General features: G+C 27.5%; 1 protein-coding gene across 1 annotated transcript; it reads right to left on the reverse strand.

Annotated features, from left to right (window-relative positions):
* Positions 1-667: 667 nt before the first annotated feature.
* Positions 668-1851, reverse strand: LOC113868446 (probable WRKY transcription factor 75). The gene is made up of 2 exons (XM_027504034.1): positions 1592-1851; positions 668-872 (listed from the first exon to the last, which is right to left on the reverse strand). Exons 1-2 carry the CDS (start codon positions 1849-1851, stop codon positions 668-670), a joined length of 465 nt encoding a protein of 154 aa, XP_027359835.1.
* Positions 1852-17411: the final 15560 nt, after the last annotated feature.

A 17411-nucleotide genomic window follows, 5' to 3' on the forward strand; every position in this document is an offset into this window, starting at 1 on the left:
TCTTATTCCTCCTCCTCCTCTTCTTCTTCTTGTTTTGTTAATGGTAACATGGACGAAAATGCGTGGGTAATAGCGCATGTGGTTGCAACGGCAGCAGAGAGGAGAGTTGCTAGTGTTGGTAGGTATGGCCATGGAAGAGTAAGGTACTTTGTTTTCTTAGGTGGGTTTGCTCTTATTTTACTGGTGATTGCAATGTGTGTAAGCTTGGCAAGGAGTTCTTGTGACGTGGTTTTGGTCCCAACATGAGAACTGATCAACCATTAATCCTATAACTTTTGTCTTAACGTGATCTTAAAGCATGTTAAATTATAGTTCTAAACATATGCTAGTAGTTGTTTCAATTGTTTTCAGGATTATGATATAGTTTTTATTAAGTGTGTAACTGCTACAATAAGATATATCCCATGCATAAATTCCTGTGTTTGCTTTGGGGAAAATTAATGATTTTATTGTGGTTGTACATAATAATTCCGAGATTGGCTGCTAGTCGTGGTGCACGTGTTGAATTCATGACAGAACATATTGTGCTTCTGATATAAATTAATGTTGAAAACTGTTTTGAGTATCTTCAGAAACAGAAAGGCAAATATACTAACTTGCTAGTTATACATTGTGTTGATAAACACACAATATGCTTTGAAATGTCAATTAATAATCACTTTATATCCTATTCCAAAGTTGGAGGCACATTACTGCAGAGTAGGTTGTTTAGGAACAGGTTTCCCAAGATTTGATCGAAGCTTTCGGTTGACTTATCGACAGGGTGTGTATGCATCCCTTCGTAGGTGGTTACTACGATTTCTTCATCTTGGGAATGGCGTTGGATTTGTTTCTTCACATTGCAACCCCGATGAGAGCATCTGTAGTAACTTCTGAAAACAGCAAAATAAAATTGACTTATAATTAAGCAAGATCAGGAAAAAAGGCTGAAACTGAAATGATAAAATCTCAATCAATGCTACGTTAACATTGGTTAAATAATACTACTAGCTAGGCCTACTAGTATAAAGGCGATCGATCCTATTTCTACTTGTTACATGTTACAGAAAAATGTTTTATGTACCACTAAAATGGAACAATCGAAGTATTTTTTTTATATTTAAAGCATATTTTTGAAATACGTATATAAAACAAAATAAGAAGCTAGAAATAATAGTATACAATAATATTGCATACACTGGGTCTATTTGAAGGAGTTTATAGATATTTTATGATTAAGTTGATTTAATATATTTCATCAAATTTTATGGTTAAATTTATATGTAAGTTATTATTCAAGAGAGTTTATTATTGAATAAATGATTAAATAAGTTGTGTATTTATATCTTTAATATCAATTTTTAGTGATTTAAATAACCAAATTGCAATATAGATAAAAAGCATTGTTTCTTGTAGATAATTGTTGCATTTTAGAAAGGGTTCAGGGGTAATGGCGAATCTTTAGTTATGTACTGAATCTTTTACAGGAAGGTGACGAACTCACCAATGAGTAGATATAACTATTTATTAGGTTCAGAAGGGGAGCTTATACCACATTATGATGAAACCAAAATAGAACATTCAAATGTTAATATATAAAAGTGGCACTAACCTTGGGAATTTATTGCTTTTCACTATCTTTTTCCCATATTTCCTCCACTGGTACCCATCGTCAAGTACATCAACCGGACTCCTTGTTTGAAATGCGTATCTGTGCTGCTTGATCTCTTGTTTGTCACCTTCTTTCTGCGCTGATATTGCCTTCCCTTGAGTTCTTAAAACCTCTTCTTTCTCAACATGAACCATATTAGAATTATAAGCAGCCAATGATGTAGATGATGAGGTAGGAAATTCCACTTGGTGTTTCTCCATTGCTTGAAAAGTAACTATAGACCAACACTAGAAAGCTTTATGGAAAAACAAATTATTTGCATATATTGGGAAAAGGTGATGGCGATGTATGCATCCTTAGAAAAAAAAATGAGGGCGGCATGCAAGTCAATATTGAATTTCTCTGACTATAGAGAAACTATACATGTAACAACATAAAGAGATGATATGCATGGTAAATTTGCCGTGTAGAAAGGGGTGCGTTGTGTCCTACACAGTAGGGAATTTAATAAAATTGTGTGTATCCGTTATTATCACGGTTTTATATGTTTAAAGTTATCACATGTATGGAGATTTCATGCTTTCAGTTTCATAGAAATTTCACATAGAATTCAAAGACAATTGTGAAAACAATTGGAACAGTTTGTTAATTTCATCCGTTCTTTTCTAATTAATTTTTACTACTAATTTATATGCCAACAAGGGGTAAGAGGCTGAGGGTTATTTGCGGATTCCAACTGGAAAATCCTATGTTCAAACCCTTTTCTTTTATAACATTGATTTTGTTAATTTTAGTCCTTTTAAACATCTAAAAATAATAAATTTTATTTTAAAAAATTTTATTTATTATTTTATATTTTTTTATGTAATAAATATGTTATTAATATAAATATATTTTTTAATTATTTAAATTAGTCTTAAGAGTCGGTTGATGTCTTGATGAGGTTGTATTTTCCTTATAAAAAATACAGCCACGTGATGAAATTGGAATTAAAGATAAGCCGTTCCATGGTCTGTGTTAGAGACTAAGGGAAAAGAGTGGCGCGCTTTTTATTTAATTGACGACATAAATATATAAGAAAAAATATAATATAATGCTAAAACTTAGGATATGTACATAATTTTAATTACATTCTATCTAGATTCAATATAGATAATATGAACACAAATTAAAGCGGGACAATTTTATGGTATGAGCATATGAAAATAAAGTGTTTTATGTTATAATATTCAGGTCAAAATTACAAATGCTTAAGAGTCAATTTGGATGCTCCTCATTGTCCAAAAGAATCGGGTACTCCTTAGCAAGTATTTATAGAAAAAAAATTTAAAAAGTAGAATGAATTAAATTATTCACTTAAGTCAATGAATTTATGTATTTCAACTATGCATTAAAAGTTTCTTCATCTATGTTCTTTGTAAGCACTTAAATTTAATCAAAATTGGCAGTCTTATCTAAAAAATGTCTTCAATTTAGTGACGGTGGAAGCACTGGGGTTCGAGTAAAAGACACATTGAGCCTGTGCCAGTTGATCTACAAATTTATTGAGAACCTAATTTCATTTTCAACTCTCCCCCAACAAAGAGCGTATGTGACAAAACTTGAATTAGGAAAAGCGTGTTACAATAATGGTTCACATGCGATACACGACAGCGAGACATATTTCGTGAATCATGGGTGCATGTACCTGAAATAGGTCATAAGACCAATAACTACGTACACCCAGTAACCATAGTTATTCACTCAAAGTCCACCATAGCAAGTTGCAATCAATATATTGTACACAAGCTAAACGTTCAAGAGGCAAACTGGAGATTGGTGAAAAACCTCCATGAGCTTATTTTTAATTTTAAATAAATTTAAATTATCTTTTATGTGATTTTCTTACATAGATTATATGTAATATACAACGTATGGTAAAACCATATAAAATATTAATAAAATATATCAAACTGACATTATTTTACACATTTTTATAATTTAAAATATCTATAAATTTCTGTTTGAAGTATTTTTATTGGGTATAATTTATGTTTATACACTTATTTTGTACTCTACAGATATTATAAAATATTTTTTTGATTTAATCTTATCTAGTTATTAATTTAAGATCAAATATTTAGTTTATATAAGTTTAAATATTATGCACGAAATTTAAAATATTAGTTTGTGCAACATCGTTTTGGTTTTTTTTTTTCGGATTGGACATTCTTGGTTGATATTATGTCCAATAATTTTGTCCCAAAGAACGAGCTGGATGTAACATAATAGAAAAGAGCGCGTAGGCCCAAAAATTTAAAAGCCCAATAGCCTAAGTGCTGGACTAGGGAGTTGCATTTTGTACCCGTTTTGTTTTTCTATTTACACCTTTCTTTTTACTAAACGCCTATGACTCACTCACACTCTAATTCTATAAATATCTACCCCTCTTAATTAAGAAACAAAAATTATTGTATGATCTCAAACTAATAGTTGGTCATCATCTCAATCACTCAACAAGTAACACATATCAATGTTTTAAAATTATAATATCAAATTTCTCAAAATCTTACTGAGTAATCAGTACCATATACAGTTGATCATCTCTCTCATCACACAATAATTTCTCCTTAATTAGATAGTCCAAAATACACTATTTATCCCTTGTTATTACTTTATCAAGCATGCTACAGTTAGACTAAATTACAACAAACCCTTACAAAAAAAATGTAATTTGTAGTTCATAAGAAGCTTTAATTCAATTTCTAGTTATGCAAAAGTATTAGCTTACAATTGGAAAGAGAATTTACAAGTAAAAAATGAGTGAACAAAAGATTCTGGATTGTTATGACAAAATACACACCTAGCTTAGTCAGAAAATGTGATCTCCTCAACAAGTTTTCCTTTAAGGGAAGATGATCAAATTCCCCATTTTAGGAAATAGATGCAACCTTTGATAGAGCAAATAATTCTATTTTTTTAAGTTTCAAAGAATTCAGCATTCACCTGACGAGCAGGTAAACTCTAGTAATATGTAAAGTTATTGGCTAACCTACAAGAATAACAACTAGAAGATTAAGAAAATCAAAGCCAAACACTTTCAAGCCAAACTTCTGGTTTGCATTTGAAAAAAAGTATAAACAATAGTAATAACCATATTCTCTTCCCAAATAGAAGATCGCCTAATATAAACATAATGTCTTTGTTTATTGAAAAAATAAACAATATGTGAAATGTCAACACTGTTAAGTTTATCACTTCTGAAATAAACATCATTAATTTTGAAATGATATTGTTGTTTGTGTATCTATAAATAAACAAACGGATAGATGAAAATATAATTTTAAATAATTTATTTTAATTTAGAGTTCTGTATATCATAAAATTTTTAATTTCATCTAATTTTTGTGTGATTTCTATAATTTTTTATTGACTTAATGACAATGTTAATGTCAATTAAGTTTACCAATACTTAGGTAATTGTATAATGTATAATAAATATTTTTCATGGTGCGTCTACTGTTAAATATCATACTATGTATTTGATTTTTATAATTATATCTTTTTGTATATTTGATAATTATGAAAACAAATATTATACTTGTGTTGATTTTATTGTGTAATCATGCTTTATTTTTTAAATATAAATTAGAAATTTATATAAATATAAAGCCTTCACATTATATTTTAAAATTGCAAATTTTAATTATTTTAGTCTTTAATTTTACAAAACGATATTTATTTTAATTTTTCTACTTTATTTTTTATTGTTAATTCATGTCAATAAAGAATATAGCAAATATTATTTTGTAAAATCAAGAACTGAGGCGATCAACGTTTTTGTATATTAATTATATATTATAATTTATTTCTAATAGCACATATGTTATTTATATTTTTTTTATAGGCAAAACAAATCTTATTAAAAAGAGTTCAAGGGGAACTCAAAACCCATATACACAAAAAATTACTTACTCAGAGAAATAAAAAGTAAAAATATACTTATGCAAAATTAAGACAGATGCAATTTCGTGGGTTCAAATACCAATCAGCTAACATAATAGCTTCTCCCTTACTAACAAGTGATAACCATTCCCAGGATCTCAGAATAATAGAATCTAGGACTTCCCTCTCATCTAAAACACCATTGGAAAATATAATTCTATTTCTATGCAACCACAAAGACCACACTATACTTACCCAAATAACTAATAAATATATTCCTTCTCTTTTACTACAGCCAACACCAACCCAAGAAAGCAAGTGAGTCGATAAATCTGAAGGCAAAACCAGTGAGAATCCAAGCCAACGCGCAGTAAAGTACTAGATTTGAGATGAAACTGAGCACGTTAAAAATAAATGAGTTGGAAGTTCCTCCAAACCATGACAGAAACAACAAGTTATATCATCAATTTGAACACCACGATCAATCAGTAAACCTTTACAAGGAAGTGCATTCAACAACAATTGCCAAGAAAAAACCAGACACTTAAGAGAGACATTCCCTCTCCATAGCCTTTGTAAGGCATCTGCCATACACTGATCTACACTATTAGGACCACCAAAAAGTTCAAATAGTCATGAATACGCAGATTGCACTGAATAACAACCTGAAGAATCTGCCCTCCATACCCATTTATCTTCTTGTAGTAACTTAATAGAAACTTCATCCACAAGCTCCAACAAAAGATTAAAGCTCGAGATCTCATGTTGAAAGAGTCTTCTTCGCCAACTAACATTCCAAACCCATCTAGTGCCATCATGAAAACCATTTTCCAATACACGTGATTCAGCATTTCTCGCCACTGCAAATAATCGCGAAAATGCTTCACACAATCGCACCCCTCCTACCCACTTATCTCTCCAAAAAAGAGTGTGTAAACCTGCACCCACACTTCTATCAAACTTCTCATCCAGCCATGAATTCTCTTGATGAATAACCTCCAACAAATCACGCCACCACAAAGAACATCTGTTGTGAACTGATGAACGCTGAAGAGAAGAAGCTAATCTTCCACATCTAGATTCAACACCCGCACCCACAATGAACTAGAATAGTTAAAACCTCACCACAACCATTTACCAAGAAGCGCCCAATTAAACCACTGCACATTCCTAATGCCCAAGCCACCATTCTTCCGCGGTCTACATACAGTTTTCCATTTCACCCAGGGGATTTTAGATCCATCCTTAACACCCTTCCATAAAAAATTCCGTTGGATAGTGACAATTTCCTTTATTATCGACTTCGGCACCTTAAAAAAGGATAACGAGTGCAATGGCATAGAATTAAGAACAACATTAATCAAAGTCACCCTACCTCCAATCGATAAATACCTATGCTTCCATGACGCTAACCGCTTTTTAAGAGCCTCTAACACACTCTTCCATGCACTAGGCTTTCTCGGGTTAACACCTAACTTTAACCCGAGATACTTTAATGGGAAACTACCAATCTTACAATGTAGGAACTCCGTAGCCAAGTTTTCAAAGTCATCACCAGTGTTAATCCCCAATACAAAAGATTTATGGAAGTTAATTTTCATACATGACATTAATTTAAAGCTACGCAATATTGCTTTCAAAGTCCACAAATTCTGCACCGAAGCCTCTCCCATAATCAATGTGTCATCCGCAAACTGCAGCAAAGAAATATCTGGTTCTCATTCCCTAATCGTCACACCAGAGAACAACCCACAAGTCACTGTCTTCCGCATAAGAACTCCTAACCCTTCCGCTGCCACAAGAAAAAGAAAAGGGGCAAGAGGATCCCCCTGTTTTAGGCCCCGCTCAATATGAACCTCCAATGTAGGACAACCATTAATCAAAGCTGATAGGCTTCCCCCCCACACACAAGCTTCCATCCAACTGACCCATTTGTCTGAAAATCCAAAGCTACGTAACGTAAACAAAAAATATCCTCACTCTATCGAATCATACGCCTTCTCATAATCAAGCTTTAACACAAAACACCTCTTATTATACCTCCGCACATAGTCAACTGCTTCATTAGCCACAAGTACACTATCTAACATGTTCCTTCCTAGGATAAAGGCTGATTGTTTTTCTGAAATTATTAAATTCAAAACTCCTTTCAACCTATTTGCCAAAAGCTTGGAAACAATCTTATAAAGACAACCTAATAATGAGATAAGCCGAAAATCAGATATCTGTTGTGGGCAAGACACTTTTGGCACAAGTGCTACAAAATAAGATAATAAAGACCTAGGTAGCTTCCCATTTCTACAAAATTCAGTAAGCATACCCATCACTTCTTCCTTGATCACTCCCCAAAATCTCTTAAGGAACACAAAATTGAAACCATCAGGCCCCGGACTTTTATCACCCTCACACTCCAAAATCATCTTTCCCACTTCCTCTTCCGAAAAAGTATTAACAAGCTCCTCATTCTGTAGAACAGAGACTCTTGGTAAATTATTAATATTAATAGTACATCGAAGCCAACTTCTACTACTAAAATGAGCCGCAAAATAGGACATCACACCTTTTTTAATCTCATTAACCTCTTCGACACATCTCTCTTCAATTTGGAGCGCATTTATATTATTTCGTCGTCACCTCCCATTAATATATGTTATTTATATATAATTACGAACAATTAAATTTAATACGCATCTATATCGCATAATTTATTTTATGCCATATAAAATAAATAACTTAAAGAAGAAAAACTTGTCTTTGTCGTTTTCGTGGTTCATTGCCCCTATTTTTAGTAATAGCCTTTTTGTATTGTAGCAAAATTTGTTTTTAATAACAGTATATTTAAAGATTTTGAAAGTGTATTCACTATACAAAACAATTATTATCTGTTTAGAAAATTATAATTTTTGAGTCATTATAATTTCATCATTAACTTTTGTCAGCTCATCTTTGAAATGGGGCTGAGTGCAGGAGAAAAGCATAACACATGATGGGAAAATTATTTTGATTGGAGATGGAAGTGACGGTGGAGCCCATGGAATCTTGTTGTGAGCTGATGGGCCCATTTAAGCATTTTCATAAGAATGCACAAACAACCCAGTATTGAGAATGAAGTGGTCTACCCTTTGATGTCAATGGCCCATACCCATTCCATAAAGTAGTGCTTGTGCACTGTCCTCTCAGGGATCCATGACTAATTATAATAATGAAGTCTAACATTGTTAAGAAATAATTGAAAGAGACAAAAAAATATTTCCACTATGTCTGCCTTTTATTCTATTTTTAATATTATTTGATATGGTTATAAAAACACACTGTAATTCAATGAGTTTGAGTTTATATTTTGATCGCAAAAAAACTTAAGTGTTTGTATACACAATTCTTGCAGAAAGTCACTTTTCACTATAAAAATGTTATAAGTTTCTAAAATAATCTTTTTACCAAATGAATTTAATTTAATCAAATAAACTAAAAAAAATTGACTTATTGCCTTCCAAAGACAATCTTAAGATGCCAGTGGTAAAAGGTAACGACAATAGGAATGAAAAGTAAATACGAGAAAAGAAATAAAAATAGATACACCTTTTTAATATTTAAATAAATAAAAAAATAGAGAAAGTTAAAACAGAAATGCTCGTGAGAGATGTGGAATGAAAAGAGGAGATGGCTTTTTATTTATTTAATTATTTTAAAAATAAGATTAACATTTTAGTAATAATAATAATAATTTATTATTATTATTATTATTATTATTATTATTATTATTATTATTGAAGTTTTGTAAAAAAACAAATGTATTTTTGTTGGCTAAATTTAAACATTTAGAGCGATAATGATGAAATTAGACAATTTCTTAATCAAGAGTGCTTTTATACTCAGCCAAAGGTTTTTTTATAAGATTAATAAGAAAATGATTATTAGTCAATAATAATTTATAATAAATTTTATTAATTTAATAAAAATTCTTTTTTAATTAAAAATATTATAAAAATACATTTATTTTATCCAGTAATATTAACTTTAAACTTATTAACATTATTAGCATATGAGTTAGAACTACGTTAAGAATTTTTAATTTGATTAAAAAATTTATTATGAGTAAACTATAGAGAATAAAATTTAAAAGTTTTTTTTTGTGTGTGTAAGTTTAGCTTGAGATAAATTTTTAACCCTCAACCAAAGAATAACATGATCAAATTTAATTATGAAAATATGAATAACAGAATTATTATAATACTGAATTTTTCAACGGATATTGATGACAATTTTATCTAACGTTTTCTTCAATTTTTACTTTGTTACAATGTCTGTTGCTTTGAAACTCAAATTTTTTATGCCAAACTTATTTAATAAGGTAGAGGATATTCAAACTTGTAATTCCATAACTATCTCTAAAAGATACCAATAGTCCAATAGAATAGGAAAATCTATAAAGATAAATTAGAATAAAAATTGGAAAAGAAAATTTATGTAAAGCATCTCACTAACCATAAAGACATTTATTTTTAGAAAAGTATGATCGAATGAGTTTGAATCTAGCAAACAATAATATAGATGAGAAAATGTTAAAAAAATATAGTAAGCATCATACTATATTTTTACTAGCTTAAAATTGATTATAATAGATTTGGTATCTAGATGATAGTTAAAAGACCTCGAAATAAAAAGGTAGGTTAAAACAAAATTTAAATTCTTATTTTTAATTTTTATGTAAACTAAAACTCATATATATGTAATTTTCATGCAACTTATCCATATATGATCTATTCTCTTTCAATAAAAAGAGAAAACAAAAAATCTTGTCAGAGAAGTATAACAATTTGATTGAAAAAAATATCATTAGACAATTCATATTTGATGAATCTATATTTTATTAGATTTTTACTTGTTTTTTTAGTGTTTTTTGATAGAAAAATAAACTTAGGAAGTGTAAATAACATAAAAACATCATTTTGGTCAAATATCATAGGTTTCTTAATTTTTGGTTGATTTACATTGATTTACATAGATATAATTTGTAATTTTGATCATTTGAATAATTGTGCAGGAATTTCTAGGCTTATTCCATGGATTTTTAGCCTTTGAGAAAATTTGAGTTGAAAGTGACCACTTTCAGAAATGATAGTGGACACTACAGTAAGTTAGATCCAGAAGGCAGACCAAAGTAATCACTTTCAGAGTCATAGTGGACACTACAAAGACCCCAGACTGAAGAGGGTTTACGCGTAGGCATTTTGGATCCCATAGTAAACACTCCAGAGAAGGCCAAAGTGATCCAATTCTGCGCGTAGCCACTTCCATTCCATAGTAGCTAGGTGCACTGCGCGTAGCCACTTTGAGCTCATAGTGGACACTCTAGAGAGCAAAGGACAGGATGCAAGTTGTGCGTAGCTACTATGACTTTCATAGTAGCTACTATGGGCAACGACCACTGCACTATAAATAGAATTTTAGAAATTAGAGTTAAGATCTTTTTGACATCCTTTAGATTTTTGCCATTTTTAGGAACGCTTGCAAAGCTTAGGTCAGCCTTGGGTGACAGCCAATGACTCAACCTAGGGTTTGATTTCTATTTTCTTCCTAATTTTTTTTAATTTTTGTATTAATGTCATTGGTTTCTCTTCATTTTCATATGATAATTGTAAAACCTATCCTCATTGAGGGTTAAACCTTTTGTAATCCCTAAAGAGTTTATTTGGACTTTTGAATTCCTAGGTTTGAATGTTAATATAGTTCTTCTTCTCCCATGAATTTCTTGTTCCCAAACTCTTGAATTGAATTAATGGTTGAATGAGGGGGACATTGTGTAATGAACCCTAATTCGTTTTAATGAGATTCTAAACTTGTATTGCTTAATTTTTTGTTTAATTCTAAGATTGCATAATCTTGGATGAGAGAATGAAGTTCATTAAATTGCTTAATTCATATAGTGTGGAAATGATACTCTAACTCATTATATTTCTAAATTTTTTTATACTTTTAAATACCGTATAGGATGAAAGTTATTTTAATCAATTTCAATTTTAATATTCTCTATTTTTTAAACCTTTCATGCCAAAATCATATATAGAGGATATTGGTCATAATCACTTTTTTTTTCTTGATCCAAATATTTTCATGATTGTCTAGAGTTAAGTCTTACCTTCTAAATTCTAAACATTTTCCAGGCCTATACTTGTACTTTCTCTCCCCCCCCAAAAAAAAAAAGAAATTAAATTAAAACCTCCATAAATTAAATGTAGACCACAAATAAATGCTCTCAATTTGAGTTACACAAATTATTTTAAACTACAATAAAAATATGAGTTTAATTTTAGTGCATTATCATTGTAAATATTTTTACCCTATTAACTAAATAAAACACATTGATGTAATTTTTATATTAGTATTACAAATCAACAATTATTTTTGTATGAAAATTCATTATTCGGTGCAATGTAAATTCAATGTATTTAAATTAAATTATAAAAATTATAAAAAAATAAGAAGAAATAAGAACACTTAATTAAATAATTTAAAAAAGATTATGATAACTTACAAAATTAAAAAATTATTATAGTATGATAATTAAAATAAAATTAATTATTAGGTTCTTAATGTATTGTTCTAAATATTAAAAAAAAAAACCTTTATACTATCTTACTAATATATAAAAAGATTTGGCTGACATAATTGGGGTGAAAAAAATCTTGTTTTCTTATATTTAATTAAACTAGTTAATGTGTTGATGTTTTATTAAAAAAACATTAGTTTTTCATGAATATTTATTAAATATTTTTATTAAATATTATATATAAAAAATTAATGTAACCAATATTCTTGCTACAATTTTTAAGAACTTATGATCTATAATATATTATTTAGGACTTTATATTAGTTAATATTTGTGTAGTATATAAAAATTATGAAATTAAGATAATTTTTAATAAGAAATATTAAGATGATTGTCGGTTTTTCGGATCTCTCTGGTTGTTTTCTTAATCTGCCAGCATTACCACTCAACCTTAGTATTAGACGTAGAAGTCCTTCTTTTCTTTTCTTTTCTCATTCCTTTGATTTTATGCCCTGTGGGTGTCATGTGGTCCAACAGTTTCGATAACCCTCCAAAGGTTAGTTCTCACCAAAATGCTATGAAATTTTGTTATTTCTTCCCAAAACATATGCCAAATTCGCCTGTCACAGTTGTTCAACAATCCAAATCTCCACACTTTCCCTTCTCGTCATCTGATTTTTGGTGTTTTTAATAATTATGAACAAATTTTATTTAATTCAAAATATAAATAAAAAATAAATTTGTGACTACTTATTAATAACCTACCAGTTACTGAAACTGCGATCACAATAGATTACTTGATTTGCCACTAAAATAGCAACCACCACAAATTCTTTGATTAGCCACCATTAATTTTATTTTAATTAGCCACTAATTTTGTGACTGACAAATAATTATTTAGTCACCGAATCAACGTACAAAAATTGGTTGCAAAATTAGTTACTAATTAATCAGGTTTATGTGACCATCATTTGTAGCCAAATTTTTAAAATTGTCACTTACAGGTTCTGCCAATAAATTAACAAATTATTAATTGAAGATAAATCGGTTGCCAACTAATTTAATGATTAAAATGTAATTCTGTGATCAGTTTTTTTTTACTAATTAACTTTTCCCTAATCGTGAGTTTTGAAATCATTAATATGAATTTTTTAAAAAAATAAAAGGTTATTTCCAATTACACGTTTTAAAAATAATCTTACAACTGTTAAAATTAAAAATGTTTTCACCTTAAAACATTGTTACTATTCTATATTTTATGAGAAATTTTATGACTGTTAATAATAAAATTATCAACAATTAAAAAATCGTTACTATACATGTTTTAAAAATAATTTACAATGGTTATAACAAAAATAGCCACACGTTACAAATTATTACTTATCATATTTTTAGGAACATTTTTAAAAAAAAATATACTGCCTGAAGTAAAAAAAAAAAATGTTGATAAATAAAATCTTGTATATTAAAATATTTTGTTCAGATACTTAATTTTAAGGAATACAAAATTTTAAGAATTATAACTGAAATTTTACTAAAAGAGTTAAAGAATTATAAATATTTTGAAAAAAAAAAGTAAGAATTTTATGGTCTCATGCACTCTTTACCTATAAGAATTGGAGAACGCTTATATTTCTGTAATTTCAATTGGCTTACTGAAAAATAAAAAATATGTAATCAGCATTAAAAATACTGAAAAGTATATGTTGTTTTCTTTTTTTATATTATAAAAGCAAAACAGATTTTATGAAGAGAATTTCTTATACTCGAGAGATCTCAAAATGTTGAAAAGTTTGTGAGCTTAATTAAATATTTAAAATATCATAAAGTAAGATAATAGTAGGAAAGCATTGTTGAAGATAATTGAAGTGGTCCACACTTACACTGTAGAAAAGAAAATTCTTCTATTAAGATCATCAAACCTTATCATGTGTTTGTAAGCTCCACGTAGTGTACATGCAGGGGCTCCTGCTGTCCCCCGATAGGCATGAATCAGTGTTTTGTCCTTTTTTGTTTTCAGGGTATCATTTGGATATTTATTAAAAAAATTTAAATAATTTTACATATCTTTACTTCATTGATTTGTTATTGTGACTCGTAATAATTCTATTCAATAAAAATAAAATTACTTTATGCAAAATATCTGTAATTTTAAAAAAATATCACATTTGTTTCCATTTCGCACGTACAGTGAAGATGAGTGATAGGAGTAACTGATTCAACTTAACGTGGATCGTAAAAATTAAATTGAAAATAGAAAAGTGAAAAATGGATATTTTTATCTGATGAGATTGATTTCATATTTAATTTTGAAAATTGGTACAATTTAATTTAAATAGACTTGTGTATACACACGTAATTTTATTTATAAAACTAAATTCCCAGTCTTATTTATAGAATATGTTTACTAAATTACAATAATTTTTTTCATATTTTTACTTAAAAAATTATACTTTTTAAGATTTTTTTTTATAAATATGTCTTATTATTTTAATTTTTTATAAGTCTATTAATTTTACATTCATCTAAAGTTAATCTAATATATCATATTTTTCTATCCTCAAATTTGTTTTTTTTAAAGGATTTCATATATTTTTAATAATTTATGGCCAATTCAAATATACATGTTACATTTTGATATTGGTGTAACTCTAAAATTGATGATCCAAGCATGAATACTTCTAATTCATACACATTATTAGTGTAACATGAGCCATAAATAGATTATTATTTGATTAAGTTACGTTGAAATCTAATAAATATTTATAGACTAAACCCTAATTTTGATTCTCAAGAGAATTTGTATAAGATATTTTAGTTTCTAAAAAATTAAAAATGTCACATTAATCTCTGATTTCTATCTTTGTTAGACATTTAAATCCTTAGACCATAGACAACAATAAAATGCTAATATGTCACATTAAGTAACACATGTCATTGATTATGTGACAAAATAACGATGATATATCACATTAAATGACATGTGTGATTGATTATGTAGCAAAAATAATGTCCTATTTGATATAGAGATTATAAGTTATTAGACATTTTAGTCTTTGAAATTGTCACTGATGAGCATTTTAGTTTCTGAAATTGTCACCGACGAGTATTTCAATCTCTAAGATTATAGTTTATCCACTTAATAAATTTAGGTTAATATGTACTTTGACAATGAACTAACTTTAGATCATCATAACTTAGTTCTAATTTAAAGGTAGGATTTAAAAAAAAATCTATTTAACTTAATGAAACATGTTAAAGGATTTTTTTTTTAAAAAGCAAATGATGCAAAAATCAGTAATACACATACATAAACAACACATAATAGGAAAACTGATTTGAAACTTTTAGTAATAAATAACAATTTGTAATTTTATTTCTCCAAAATAATGAGAATATTTTTTATTTTTTATAGAAAAATTATAAAAATTAATCACAATAACTATTAAAAATTAAAATAATTAAATTTTTATTTTTATTTAATTTTTAAAATGATTTTAATTTTATTTATCAATTACTTATACAATTAGTTTTCAATATAGTAACTTAAATAAGGTCTGATTATTTTTTTGACAATGAGAAAATATAATTTATTTTAGTTTTTGTTCTATTATATTATTTTAATGTCATCTTAACATTTTTATTATTTTGATATCAAATAACATAAATGAAAATGTGTTATATTATAAAATAACATTTTTAGAAGAAATGTTAGGAGTATTTTAGAATTAAAAATAATAGATATTAAAAATTAGAAAGAAAAAATGATGTTAGTGTGAAAATTGTCTTATACTATTGAATTGTCTTATATTATTTTCATGATCATGTATATTAAATTTCACATAATTTAAATATTTGTAGATATGTTATCTAAAATTTAATATTTACTCCTATTTAAAAATTATTATCCATTAAAATAAGTAATGTGTTAAAGTTCTTACTAGAGTTTTTTTATAAAATTTTATACAATTAATTTACTTGATAAAAACATTAAAATTAAAGATTGAATTAGTTAAAGTCAACAACTCATATAGACTTTTAGAATAAAAAATTAAAAATAATTGTCATATAGGTTTGTCAGGCATTATTTTATTATCCATATGACTATTTTAAATACTTGAATAATTGTGAATTTTTAAAATTTAGCTTGCATAAGGTCTTTACTTATGTTAGACTGTACTAAGTATTTAAATTGACAATTCAGTTCAAATTTTGATTTAATCATTTTCTCTTTTTCTTTATTTTTATTGCTTTGATTCAATTTTCTTAATTTTTCAATACGTAGTTTAGAGAGCATTAGAGTAAGCAACTTAATTAGTACCTTCAATAAATTTTATCGCATAAGACTATTAACATAATCTTTTATTATAAAATTTATTTAATTAAGATAAAAGAAACTTATTTTGATAAGTTATTAAGACATTTAATGAAATAAATAAAAAGTAACTTATAAAAGTCATGAACAATGTAAACTTTTTAAAACACTCTCTTTCTTTAAGGATATGTTTAATTCACATGGATGAATAGTGCAACACAATTAACAAAGGTTTAATACGGTGTTGTTTTCAATTTTTAGTTTTGAAATTTTTAAAATCCAAAATTTGTTTTATAAATTTTTGTTTCAAATTTTGATGATTTTTAATTTAAAAATTTTAATTTTAAATCTAAAATTTAAATTATATAAATTATTTCTTATTTTTCAATTGAAAATTTATTTGATGATGAAGTGAAAGACAATAAAGGAAGGTGATAGCAATAGCAATGATAAATTGTGTCAATTAAAACAAGAATAAAAGTTATGACAGTAATAAATGTAGCTATGATAGCAATTATCTTAGTGGTAATAAAAATGACTTCACATTATTAACAATAATGATAATAACTGTAGTAACATAAATGATAATACTTATAAATTTGTCATAACAATGCAGTTGATTGCAATAGTAATTATTATTGTGATATTATTAGTAATAATAATGATAAAAGTGATAATAATGACAATAACAATTATTGACTAATGATGACAACGAATACTGATATATATAGTGATAATGATAATGGATGTGTTATTTAAGCAAAATGTGTTGAAAATATTATTTCATAATTATAATTTTTTTAAAAAAATGAGATAAACTAAAAATTAAGTGTAAGATCAATTGAAATCTTTTTTAATCAACATGTTTTATTTTAAAATTTATTTTTAAACATCAAAACTTAAAACTTACAAACACTTCAAACAAACTTAAAATTTAACTTTTTTTTTCTATTATATTTGGAAGTTGATAAACTTGGGTAAGGGAAAATAAAATACAAGACTTTACTTAAAAAAAATAAAATTGACTTTTC

This window comes from Abrus precatorius, unplaced genomic scaffold, assembly GCF_003935025.1.
Source record: "Abrus precatorius isolate BTA unplaced genomic scaffold, Abrus_2018 Scaffold10, whole genome shotgun sequence".
Lineage (NCBI taxonomy): Eukaryota > Viridiplantae > Streptophyta > Magnoliopsida > Fabales > Fabaceae > Abrus > Abrus precatorius.